Source organism: Mytilus edulis, chromosome 1 (genome assembly GCF_963676685.1).
Source record: "Mytilus edulis chromosome 1, xbMytEdul2.2, whole genome shotgun sequence".
Lineage (NCBI taxonomy): Eukaryota > Metazoa > Mollusca > Bivalvia > Mytilida > Mytilidae > Mytilus > Mytilus edulis.
The window spans coordinates 81,873,032-81,887,549 of record NC_092344.1 but is presented as its reverse complement, the minus strand read 5'-3'; the positions used below and the strand labels follow the sequence as shown (position 1 = coordinate 81,887,549).

Sequence of the window (14,518 nt, the reverse complement as noted above, 5' to 3'; positions counted from 1 at the left end):
GACATATATTATATTAGTTCTTTTCACTTATTTATATTTAAGTCAAAGATTTCTTAAAAATATGTTCCATGGATAGAACTGACTTTTTATCAATTCTAGACGTAGAACTGTCCAAATCAGTTCTAAAATATAGGGAAAAGTGAAGATTTTCAAGTGAAAGTGTCTTATTAAGATTAAGTGTAGTAAAAACAAACAGCACATATAATCTGTGCATGTAGCATGGGAAAACCGAGCTTCCTAATTGATATTTCAGTTATTAATAATTTATTGTCTTGTTCCGTTGCAATAAATGTATTTTGTTTGTTTGTTTAAAATGTTTATTTCAGTGACTTCTATGTTTAGCTCAATCAATGTAAATGCTAGCTTATATAAGTTATATATATTTTTTTGTGTTAAATTGATCCAGCATATAGATAATATTCAAGATCAGAAAAAAGCACATAAATATCAAAGCACTAATCACAATCGAAAATAAATTTAGCACACATGTCTTTGAAATTTACAACAAGAATAGTCACATTGTTCAATCACAAGTATACACTGTATTTTCTGGGGTGGTGTCTTTAGGTTGAAGAGTCGATCTTTAATTACCCTGTATTTTCACCTCTTCAATACAACACGTGATCGGCATGCTGCATACTGTATTTGTTGGAATCTTGTAATGACCTCTACAGATCTAGAGCATAAAACCAGTCATCTTTGACACATCGTACTAATAATTGGTTTGCTCACTCATTTCTATGATTGATACACTAAAAGTCCTTTACTTTTTTTGTTTAATAAATATACTTTTAAAAGTCTTGTAGTATACTAGTCCGAGATTACTCTGACGTCCAACGGCTTTTTTGCCAGACAAGCTGGGGCCGTGGGACGTCAGAGCTCGTCCCATATCAAAAAGTGGATATTTGCCCACCCAAAATAGATGCGCTGCTTCGTCGCTTCTGGTGCCGATTGAGGGCCTTGGAATTATATAAATCGGGCATCAATCTGTTCATTTTTCATTTATGTCTTCATTTATGAAAGTTTCACCTACCTGCCAACCTTTATTTTTCCATATTTTAACAGTTTTCACAGAGACCCATCGATTTCTGCATTTTGACTTTCATTTTCAAAGATTATCACGTGACCACGAGAAAACAGTGCAAATGACCATAATGTCACACCTCGTTCATTTACGATGCAAGTTATCTAAATGTACGAGAGCTTCCGAATGTTATCGTGGTCGGAGCTTAATGCTCAGAACCGATCTCTTGTAAAGGAGGTGAAAAGTCGTGGTTGGCTTCTAAATGTTAAACATCGATCTCCTATAAAGGAAGTGAAAAAATATAAATATTTGCATATTAGAGTCTCGAGGCCACGAACTCTCTCGTAACTTGACGTCCATTTGAAAGTGAAAGTCAAAATGCAGTAATCGATAGGTCTCTGTGAAAACTGTTTAAATATGGAAAAATAAAGGTTGGCAGGTAGGTGAAACTTACATAAATGAAGAGATAAATGAAAAATGAACAGATTGATGCCCGATTTATATAATTCCAAGGCCCCCAATCGGCACCAGAAGCGACGAAGCAGCACATTTATTTTGGGTGGGCAAATATCCACTTTTTGATATGGGACGAGCTCTGACGTCCCACGGCCCCAGCTTGTCTGGCAAAACAGACGTTGGACGTCAGAGTAATCTCGGACTAGTAGTATACATGACTAATATTAGGATTAGAAAAAAACGTACTTGCTTGCATCTTCAGTGCTCTAAAAAAAATTCACATAACAACTGGGAAGTGAAATCGATATCTCACCATAAAATTGACACTTATTGACATTTTCGACAATTTTGTATTTTACGGTTAGTTGAGTTTTGACTGCCAGTATGATCAGGACAAAATGTAGGAGGATAAGGAATGTTATTCTCTGCCTAGCAGTACTTATCTGCACTAGCTTGCTGAGAATGAATAATTATAAAACTGTACGTATGCACTTTTTAATAACAGCATTAACAGCATTAACATGGGTTCCACTCTGTGAAGTATAATATTTCAATATGATTCCTACATTTTGTTTTGGTTAACACCTGATATATACCAGCATAAAACTATGCCAGAACATGATAACTATTTTTTATACAGATACATATGTACTAATCAATATACCAATGAACATACAAAGAACACCCAAATGAAATGTCTGGGCATCTAACTTTTTAATGTTACATGTACTTGATGATTATGATATACTGTAAACTGTCTTAACACAAATATCGCACTCCAAGGTAAATCAAAAGTTTCATGAAATCTGAGATAATCAAATGCACGACTAAAATAGCAAAAGAAGCGAATGACAAACAACTGTCATATTCGACTTGGTACAAGCACTGTCCGAAGAAAATCTACACCAACAACTTGTATGACACATCTTGAAGGTCCGTAAAAAGGACAATAATACATATTTTTCTTACTCTTTTTGATGTGAAAATTTTATTTTATGATTAAGCGAAACATTTTAACGCAAACAGATAATTGGGTAGGATTTAAATTTCTAAAACAAACACATTGTGAGTGGTGCTAGCCGTCCGATGTTTTCTTGATCAAAGTAAATTATCTATACTATTAAACGAGAAGACCTCATTTTGTGTGTCGCTTCTCTTCTTTCCACAATAAATCAATCATCGTGCCTCTGTGTTCTATAGGTACAGTGCATAGTTGCATTTGTCATCCATTCATATGATTATTTAGATTGAGTTATTTTGGGAGAAAAACCAGAAAAAAGGCGTCCGGATATGTTTCCGTCATTGGACGAAATTTTAAGTCAGATTAGACTTCCGGTTTGCGTTTTTCTGTATACTTTGAAGGGAAAACGGTACTATTTATTCTGCCATAGGCGACAATGTTAACATTTTCTAAATTTACCACTTTTTAAGATAAAAACCTGGATAAAACAGTTATATGTTGTGTTAGTAAAAACCAAGCTTAGAGAAAAAATATATAAACTATGGTGAAATGTATGATCAACTTGTCCGAATGTGTGGTTTGTTGAACGGTCCGTCTGCGGATTAAAAGACATTTCGTTTTCTGAATGAAAACCGCTCAGTGGTTAATTATGTGATTGAACAGTATTGAACATTTATTGAACATGTAAACTTTTTGAGATGAACAGTTATATGAAATGAATTTGATTCAGATAAATCAAATTATTTAATGTATTGTTATTCTTATCTGTTATTGATTATAGTATCTAATAAAAAATACTAACACGAAAAAACTAAGACATGTTCAACGCAATGTTCAGTAAAAAATATCCTTTTCATATTCTATGGATCTACCTCAGGGTGCACTGGGATACTTCAGGGAGTTAAAATATCCATATCTACTGATATAAACGTAGAAAACTTATATTATAATGCTAAAAAAATATTGGGTACGACTTAGTAGAAGTACGAGTTGGTAGAAGTACGAGTTGCCGAAAGTACGAGTTGGCTGAGTACGAGTTGCCGAAAGTACGAGTTGACATGTATCAACAAATACTACCGTTTTCCCTGAACATACATATACTACTAACATAGATGTAATACCCTGTCCCAAGTGTATTTTCTGTCTGCTTTCATTTTCAAGTTTACTATCATCGGCGGTCACAGAGTTTATTAAATATTAAATAGAGAGGGTCTATATAATATATCAATGACCGCCGTGGATCGATTATGAAACTGAAAATTGAAAGTAAAAGGAAAATACACTTTATTTACAATAATGCATGAGGTGGGCAGGACCTATTTCGTGACGTCGGGATCGGGTGTTTTTACCTTTCGAATTTCGGGATGTCGGGATATTTAATTTTTATTAAATTCGGGACCTCGGGATTTCATATTTTTAAGCCCGGGATATCGGGATCAGGATCACCCCCTCCTTAATGAATGTTCATAATATACAGATAAGCGCTAAAATTATTCATGTGTTATTAAAATTAATAGAGAACAAACAAAAAATAGGAATTTTTGGGGAAAAAGGAGGAGCCAAGCTAGAAAAACAATTATCCTGTCTCAAAGTACCTTTTCTGAAATTCTCCAGTCATTAAATCTTTTACAAATATTCATTGATCATACAAAAAAAGAAGATGTGGTATCATTGACAATGAGACAGCTCTCCACAAAATACCAAAATGACACCGAAATTAACAACTATATGTCACCTTTCGGCCTTCAACAATGAGCAAAGCCCATACCGCATAGTCGGATATAAAAGGCCCTGAAATGACAATGTAAAACAAAACTAACGGCCTTATTTATGTACAAAAAATGAACGAAAATCAACTATGTAACACATAAACAAACGACAACCACTGAATAACAGGCTCCTGACTTGAATGTTCATAATGTACTAAATGTATGTTTATAATGAAAGTAATAGAAACAAAAAAATGGGAATTTTTGAAATTCTTAAGTCATTAAATCTTTTACAAAATTCTTCCTTCAACACTTTACATACTTTCCACCACACTATTAATGTCCTCGATTTCGCGGGTGTGTTCTAGTAAACTTTAAAGCTGGATCATTATTTCCAAAACAAATAGATTGAGTTTCAAAGCATTGACTCCTCCTTTTCTAAATTATTGTATCGATCGGTACCACAAGATGGATAACTCTAAATACATATAAGAATTTCAAGGGTACAGTAAAACGTTGGTACTAATTTAGTCTTTGTTTCTTAACAATTTTATTTGATTAAATATACAGCTGTTTCGAAAATATATGACAGGATGAAATTTAGATCGGCAACATTTCTTCTTGTAACTGCAAATCATGTTATGCATTTACAAATAAGTACTGTTTGTACCTCTTGGTAGTATTTGTATGCAAGATATACAAACATACATAACATATATTTAAATTTATGTCTTCTTTTTTATTGAAACACATGGAACATTTGATAATTATACCTTCTATTCGGATTGATTGCGGTATTTTGTCATGACATATGAATAATATAGTTATACAACTATTTAAACACTTAAATTGCTCACCATTAAAACCCCAGATTACTGCATGTCCCTTAATGAACTGGTGTGTTCTCATGTTACCGAACTACATTTTTTATCCTCCTTTTCCTAACGCTTTCTGTCTTTTTTTTCTTCTTTCAAAACAAAACATGGTAAGTGAACATATAACCCCTTGGTAATGTGCTCGATTTATAATCATTGTATTTAATTAATTTTACTTTTGGATTGAAACTAATTAAGTGAAGTGTTTGAAACTGTGCATACACACATTGGAAATAACCAAAAGTAATTTTTATTTTGATGCTATATAATAGGAAGAAACAAATTGGATGAATTGGTGTAGCTTTTTCAGTCCTTGAACTACTATTTACTTGTAAGAATTAATTATGCGACCTTTAGCTATCCAATATCTTAAAGTAAGAAGAATGTTTCCCTTAAAAAAATTGGACATTCATACAAAGCACTATTGTTTCTTACAGGTAAAGTAAAACAGTCCAATCACCGATATAAAGAACCGGTACAACAATAAAATAACGTCATAATATTTTAAATACAGTTTTATGGACACGAATAGACATTTTCAAATGCTTGTAGAGTCAAAATACCTTAAAATTATGATCAGATAGCAATTGTACAACTTTAAAATTTGAAGATTTTCTCTAATAATATGGTTTGATGAATTTCTTTTGAAGTTCTTTATACTTTTCACATACTAAAATAAATTATATTCATCTTCAATTACTTGTTTATAACACATATTACAAAGTCGCAGATGTCTCTCAATATTAAAAAGTCTACCAGTTTCTATATTCAAACAATGAGCAGATATACGGTATCTACATATAAATGGTTTGTTAATATAATTTATAGCCTCATCTAAATAAAATTGTAACATTTTGGGTTCAAATACATATCTATTCAACATACATTTTGAAGACCCTGCTGTAACCATACATCCTGGAACCTATACATGTATATGATTTCTCTATTTCGACACGCCCAGTTATATTTGTCGTTTGGTTTCTTGTTACATCTCTATAGCATTCTTTATGGAACGCCACAGCTGCCTTATGATAACAATAACCATATCATTAAAGGTAGAGATATATCATGAAGGAAATGTTCTATACCATAACGACATTTGACTGTAATACTCTGTCAATTCGCTATATCACTAAGGTAAATGTATATACTATAACGGCATTTGACTACAATACTCTGTCAATTTGCTATATCACTAAGATAAATTGGTATACTATAACGGCATTTGACGATATCACTCTGTTAATTCGTTATATCACTAAGGTAAATGCATATACTATAACGGCATTTGACTATAATACTCTGTCAATTTGCTATATCACTAAGATATATTTATATATTACAAGTATGGACACAGACGCAAATTGTCAGTGGGGTTAAAGGTCGTTACAAATGTATTGAAAGCTAGACTGGAAATGTGTATTAACAAATTGAGTTGATGTGTACATGTCTTCATTCAAATGCATTGACTGATAACAAAAAAGGGGGGCTTCAACTTCCACCCCTCTCTGTGAATTAGTTGTTTGAGTGTTTGAATATGGAGTTTGTTAATAAATAGCTGCACTGTAAGCGCATGATATGTCTTGATTCCTTTTAAGCTTGCTTAAAGGTTGAACTATTTTGTTTTGTACAATTATTAGTCTATTTGTTTTCTCATTTCAGTTGTTTTATATTTGTCATTTTAAGGTCTTTTATAGCTGACTGTGCTGTATGAGCTTTTGTCATTGTTGAAGGCTATTTGGGGACCTGTAGTTGTTAATCTTGTTTTAAATTTTGGAATGTAGCTGAAGTCAACAGACATAGACAATTCACCCAAGTTTTATAAAATGATGTGGAAGTGTTTATGTGAATAATTGAGATGGGAAATGAGGAAAGTGTCAAAGTGACAACAACCCAACCATAGAGTAGACAACAGCTGAAGGCCTCCAATGGGTTTTCAATGTAGCCAGAAACTCCTGCACTTAAAGGTGTCCAAAAACTATAAAATCCCTTCTTTTTTTTAGCATATATAAAAATTCATAACACAGAAATGTATAATCTGAAATTTATTACAATCAAAAGGGACCTTAGGTCAATGGTGTAAACAATTCACCAAAGTTTAATTAAAGGTGATGGATGCATTTTTGTGTTATTGTTCAAAATTGGAAAATTCTCTCTTTTTTAAGGATAAAATCTCTCTTCATAACATGATAATGAAAATTCTAAAATTTATAAAATCGATGTGGAGCTTATGTCAATAGATATAAACATTTCAACAAATTTTCTTGAAAGTAGGGGGAAGTGTTTTCTAGTTATTGTCTGAAGTGTGGATGATGGACTAATAGACAACAGTATACTATATTATGTTGTGTGTGAGACATTGGTATAATAAAATGGTTTCAAATGAATAATGATTAGAAACTGTTTTATGCAGTTATTGAGGGAACGACAGTGAAGAAATTCCTGAGATCAATGCGTTTGAATCCTAAGAATTCAATTTTTGTTGAAATGAAACAAAGTTCAATTTTTGACCCTTTGGATCTTAATGTAAACCAATTTGAAAAAGGGACAATCCTGTGCAATTGAATATTTCTTGCTATTGTGCAATACTGTGCAATTAAAAATTTCTTGCTATTGCACAATACTGTGCAATTGGAGATTTCTTGCTATTGTGCAATACTGTGCAATTGAAAATTTCTTGGTATTGAACAATACTGTGCAATTGAAGATTTCTTGCTATTGCAGAATACTGCGCAATTGAAAATTTCTTGCTATTGCACAATACTCAGTTAGTATAATAATTTTTGACCCCGATTTGGACCAACATGAAAACTGGGCCCATAATCAAAAATCTAAGTACATGTTAAGACTCACCATATCAAAGAACCCCAAGAATTCAATTTTTATTAAAATCAAGCTTATTTTAATTTTGGACCCTTTGGACTTTAATGTAGACCAATTAGAAAACAGGACCTAAAATTAAGAATTTGGACATGGTTAGATTTGGCATATCAAAGAAGCACAATACCGTATTTCATTTTTTTGATGAAATCAAACAAAGTTTAATTTTGGCCCCTTATTCCTTGGGACCAAAATTAATCCAAACCTACCTTTTGTGGTCATAAACCTTTATAGATTTCAATTAACTTATACTAAAGTTATTGTTCAAAAACCAAGAAAAATGCTTATTTGGGGCCTGTTTTTTGGCCCCTAAATCCTACACTGTTGGAACTAAAATTACCAAAATCTATCCCAACCCTCCTTATGTGGCCATAGACCTTATGTTAAAATATCATAGATTTCTGTTAACCAACTTAAGTTATAGAGCAAAAACCAAGAACAATGCTAATTTGGCCCCTTATTCCTAAACTGTTGAGACCAAAATACCCCAAATCAATCCCACCCTTCCTTTCATGGTCATAAATCTTGTGTCTAAATTTCATATATTTCCATTTTACTTTTACTGAAGTTAGAGTGCGAAAACCGAATGTCTTTGGATGAAGACGATGATGCCAACGTGATACCAATGTACAACCAAAAAGTTTTCAATTTTTGCGGTTGTATAAAAATGATGTCAAATCAAATTTTTAATGGAGTTTGCAACAGTAATTATTCAACTACTCATTTTAATACATCATAAAGTATTAAAGTGTAAATGTCATACAGTCATGGTGATGATGCCTCCGCTAGCATATAACGTTATAAAGGTACATAAATCAAGAACTGTAAAAGTGAAGCTGCTAAAAATTGAACTTAAACCAAGTTTAGAGGTACCGGTAATAAGCATTTGTATACACATTTCACTAAATTTAGTTGAGACAAACTTGAGAAATTTTTCCATTTGTGAAAGGGGATAACCCTAGAATGATAATCAAAGTGCTTGTAATCACTGAATGGCTATTAAAGACTGCTTAAATTTATCAGTTGGTAGTAAAGTGAATTTTGCATTGTATATTGTATACATAGCATTATTTTAAGTCGATTCAACTACTTTTCTGGACAGAGACAGATAACTCCAATTTTCAAAGAAGATTTCATAAAGCAATGGTTTTAGGTAATATTAATTCAACAACCATTCTGGACAAAGAAAGATAACTCCAATTTATTGCCTTGAATCTACAAAAATGTTTGTTTTTGGCCCTCAATTCCTCGACTGTTTGCCCCATAACCCACAAAATAGACCCCAAACTTCTACTTATGGTATTAAATATTATGGTACAGTTTCAAAACAATTGAAATACTTATACACAACTTTTTGTACTGACACAAGATTAATGCTTGTTTTGGGCACTTTTGGAACCCTTATTCATAAACCTTAGGGACTATATATATATAACCGCCCCAAAACAATCCCAAGCTTCCTTTTATGATTATAAATATTATGTTATAATTTAATGGCTTCCTTTTTACTTATACTGAAGTTATTATCTGGAAACCATCCGTCTTGGGAAGACGACGACAGGATACCTACATGTATTTCAACTGCAAAAATTTCTGTGGTTGTATAAAAATTTCAAATATGTACAATGAAATATAGTTTCAAAATTGATAAGCCTAGATAGGCCTTATAATTTTTTCCCCACATAGTTGAAGGACCATTTACACTCAGGACTGAGTCATAAGTAGGCAGTAAAGTCTACAGATGTATTAAAACAACCTAGCATCATATTGCTAGTAGTGGGAGTAGCATTCTTGGGTAAATTTGTTCTTTTTTTATATAATATGTTTGGTTCAAATCAAAATAGAATGCTTTTATCTCCCTAATACTTACATTGTAAATAGAGGTGGTACTACTTTGACAAATCCTTGTACATGAGAGTCTTCTGTCAAATCTTTATTTCACAAAGAATGAATTGCATAACAATGAACTGAGCTCAAAGCAAAGTACTTTAATAATACACTTAGACAAAGAGCTAAATCCAGTGATATACTTTGTACTACTGGTCCTTCATTAACATCCATTGACCAAAACCACATCTCAACGACATTCCATACTACATGGTTGGATTCGGAAGTCCTGAAAAAGACACGATTTTTTTTAACATATTTTAAGTATATATATACACAGGTTAAAACTTTCTTGTTGTATAATCATTCCGTATCTAGCAACTATCAATTTGCTTAATGCACATATTGATATGTTGAGTGTACCTCTGTTGGAAATAAGAACACACAAACCTCCACCTAGTTTTAGTCAATGGACAAAACATTCAAAACTATAAAATATTATAGATCTAAGACTTGTCAGTGTCTATTTACCATTGCCACTGAATCAGTGATATATGTATTGTACACATAATTATATACATGCAAGACTAAAATTATAAAGTACATACATGTTTGTATATAAGACTAAAACTGACATTCAGTCTTTACAACATCTTCATTCCCAAAGTCATTTTCAAATCTGACTTCATGGTAAAATAAGATTCCATATCTACAACCAATTAAAAGGAAAAATCCCTCTGATAGACTAGCATTTAAATCCGATTTCTAAAATGGAAGCTAGGTCACCTTGGAACTTAGAACTAAAAAAAATCAAACAATATATCTGATATATTTCAAATGCATGTACATGAAATAATATAAATCTCTAAAATTCACCATATTGTTCCCTTTTTCATCTTCTGTTAGATACTGTATATCCAGTGGCGGATCCAGAATTTTTTTTAAGTGGGGGCCCACTGACTGACCTAAGAGGGGGCTCGTTCAAGTCATGATTCAGTGATTCCCTATATAAGCAACCAAATTTTGTCTCAAAAAGCAGCCCCCCCCCCCCCTAAATCTGCCTCTAATATCAACCTCTAGATGTCTTTCAATTACATTCAGTTTAGTGTGGGTTGATCTTTGATTGTTGTACATGTTACAACCAGATTCCCGGCAGGGGGCAACTTTGTAAGACCGCAGAGGTTCAAGCTTAGATTTTGAAATAAGGGGGAAAATGTAACCTTTTCAATTTATAAAACAGGTTCAACATCATTTCTGTACATATATAAACATATTCTAAATTGTGGACACACCTTCATTAAATATTCTACTTCAATTAGTGGAGGAGATCAAATTAAAAAGTTGCAATGGTTAAATACTCCAATCACAGTCTTTCCTGCTAAAATCTCATGTGTAGAATGTGATAAACGGTTTTTGGGTCTATATATTGTCCTTGATATTGAGGTTATCTTGACACAGCAAAATATAAAGAAAATGTAAACTATGATCTGGAAATTGACTTCGTTTTCCCAAAATAAGCCCACTTAAACTGAACTTTAAATGCAAAAGACCTCTAAATGGCTAACAGATATTGCTATATAAAAGAATAGTCCATGATTATACATGTATAATGATATTAAAGAATTCATGAAATTTACACTGATTCTGTCAGTTGAATGGACTAGAATGAGATAAGTTATATACATGATAGACATAAAGGTTTTTTCCAAAAGTTGTGGTGTAAATTAATTCAGTTGTATTTTATGGTTGATATATTTATGTATATACATGTATGTAAATCATTGGCTCTTCAACCAATGATATTTTACAATATCAATTATTTGTTTATTTTTCTAATGTTGGTATTTTTCAGCATACTAAAAATGTTTTAGCACAACACGAGCACAAGCTTTATAGGGTGTCCTCACACAGGGTTTCCGCTGGCCGTCGCCATTTTTCCCAATTTGCGAAAAAATAATACTTGTGGCGATGAAAATTCGTCATTTGCTTAAGAATTTGGCGAAAGAAATATATAGAAAGATTTATTTTCCTCCTTCTTGTTTATTTACTTTTTTCGAGTTTCTCAGACTTTAACTTATCAGACAATACTCGGAATTCACCTTGGCCTCATTAAGATTTTGACAGAAAATCAATTATCAGCTGATTGCAATTTACAGCTATCGACAACAAAGGACTAATTAATAAAGGTGTTGATTGAATTGTTTGTCAAAATGATATGGTTGAATGACTTCCACTAAATGTCACATACAGGAGTTATTTACCACTTTTCAACTCATGTGTTTGAAGAACTCTTTTGACGTCTCCTCTCCATGTAAAGATAGTTTAGAAAAGAAAGTTGTTGTTGTGACAATAAATGTTAAAGGGCAAGAAAAATCTCCGATTTAAAACTTGAATTATCCTTTGACTTTGATGTAAGTAATTGATCAGGGAGACTACTTTAAAGTCGTTTGAGTGACACGTGTTTCAAGCATAGTTTACCGTCTAAACTTTTTCATTTAAGATGGTCAAGAAAAGATGGTCAAGATGGTGGTTATGAAGAAGGGGGGGGGGGGGGAATGCATTCTGGCATCACAATTTCAAATGACAGAGGATAACATATGATCTGTCCATATACATGTATGGGGGTATCTTATTGAAGTATTCTTGCCAAATGAAGATTAAACAGTAATTCTTAGACATGACAATAAAAGAGGGGGGATAGGACCGTTATCGGGACTCCGGGATCGGGTGTTTTTAAGCTCGGGATTATCCCCCCTCATAAAATGTACACTTTTTTCAAGACGATTAAAAAATCAGCTGAATTTGACAAATCACACTATTTGTTTTCCAAAAATAACTGTAATTGGATGGGGGTTCTGTGTATTCACATTATTTTAACAACTCTCCTTGGGCCGAGAAAAAAAAAATCTGTGTTTCAGGTAACCTGACCGACCCTGTTTTTTAGCCCCGACCCTAACTTTTTTATTGGATCTTTCAAAAAAAAAAAAACAATAATAATTATCAACCGACCCTGTTTTTGACACAGGCTTCTGATAAATGACATAATATTTTTTCTCTCTTGCTTCCTCTTGCATAGAAAGCCAGTAAAACATTTTATTAATGTCAAAAGGTATTCCAAATAGATTAAAATCCAAGAAATTTGCACAGCAGGTGCTTCAAAAACATTGCAAATGGCCCAAGACCACAATTAATGACCCCGCTTTTCGTTGTTCACGAATGTAGTTCCTTTTAATTAGAGTGTATTTTTCCTTAATTTTTTTTCTTTCCCTTCCCCACTCATTTCTTAGATTTTATTGGGTGGAAATGAAAGATGAGAGGTAAAATAATTTTTTGGATGTTGTATTTAAACTCATTTTGATATGGAATGAGTGATTAGGCCAAGTGCAAAAAGGTCATATTTACAGTTTTCGGAACATCTCTTGACTTGTCCATAGGGGTATGGATGTATATTGGCTAAATTTGTAAAAGTAATTGCTTCAATCTTTCTGAATTTTGGATATATTTTTGGACTAGTGCTATACATAAGACACACAAAAAAATTGACAAAAGTGCATGGTGCAATTTTTTTAATGATACAAAATGTTCTAAAGAAATGATAGAGAAATTAATTGTGGTCTGTGGCCAAATGGCACACTTCTGGTTTTTGAAACTATTTATGGATCCGGACTTGGAAAAAACATGATAAATACTTAATAACTCAAATATGAAATTTTGAATCATCACCAAAAAGTATACAGATATTTAGATTAATGTAACTAAGAAGTGTTTAAAGTTTTAAGCCATAATCAAGAATTGTTTTTGAGATACGGTGTGACATGTGAAAAAAACACCCCCCTGTTTAAGTTACAATGTGCCGTAACTCAAAAAGTTTTAATCTTATTTTCACCAAAAAGTATACAGATCATGTGACCATCATAAGAAACATCTATATTAAGTTTCATGAAATTTGGATAAGTCGTTCTCAAGTTACGGTGCCACATGTTTACGCTGGACAGACAGACGGACACCTGACATTTGTATACCATAATAGGTCCCGTCTTTGACGGACGTATAAAAAGCAGTACTAAGCGTGCATGTTACGCTAGAAACATATTCAAAGAATACAGTTTTATAACTTCTTAATGTCATATCCAATATTTATCAAAACCTAAAGGGGAGTTACATGTATCTTACTTCCTATATTTTTTCGTGGATGTCAATACACCTTATCGCTATTTATTCCATACCGGATGAATTCTAAAATTACACAACTTTTTCATCCAGTTGAAGCTATCTGGGGGCCGTTGAAACAATTCACCATGCACAATACTTTTTAATGAGACCCGTTTTAACTTTTTGTAAATACTTAAAACAAAATAATTTTTTACTTCAATTTTCAAATTCGAAAAATAGTGGATTATTAACTATTAAAGTTTCTTGATGATCACTTTCTAAAGTTTTTCCTCCCTCAGCTCTCTAGTAAAAAACCTTTATTTTCAGTCGCATGACCCAAACAGAAAGTTGTACATACAGTGTATTACTGTTTTTCCCAGATTGGACTAAATAGCGATAATTAAATAGTGTAATTTCCGGGATTGTTGAAAACTTGCATATTCATCACTATCTGATTTTGTGGTTTTAACAATCCAGACAGACAAATAGCAATAAGGTGTTTAGAAAAAGATGACCTAAAACCTCCTTCATATAAGACAAAAAAACATGGGAACTCATACTGAATGGTCAAATGTGTTCAATATGAAAATTTGGTAAAATCACAAATCAGCCGTTAATGTAAATGGACTATAAG

The 14,518-nt window shown here is 32.5% G+C and overlaps 1 protein-coding gene across 1 annotated transcript in view; it reads left to right on the top strand.

The window, feature by feature from the left end:
- Positions 1-1,840: 1,840 nt before the first annotated feature.
- Positions 1,841-14,518, top strand: part of LOC139491909 (uncharacterized) — a 52,219-nt gene continuing 39,541 nt past the window's right edge. The window contains exon 1 of the mRNA XM_071279843.1: positions 1,841-1,960. Coding sequence (XP_071135944.1) covers positions 1,865-1,960 — 96 coding nt within the window. The 5' untranslated portion in view covers positions 1,841-1,864. The remainder of the gene's footprint in view (positions 1,961-14,518) is intronic.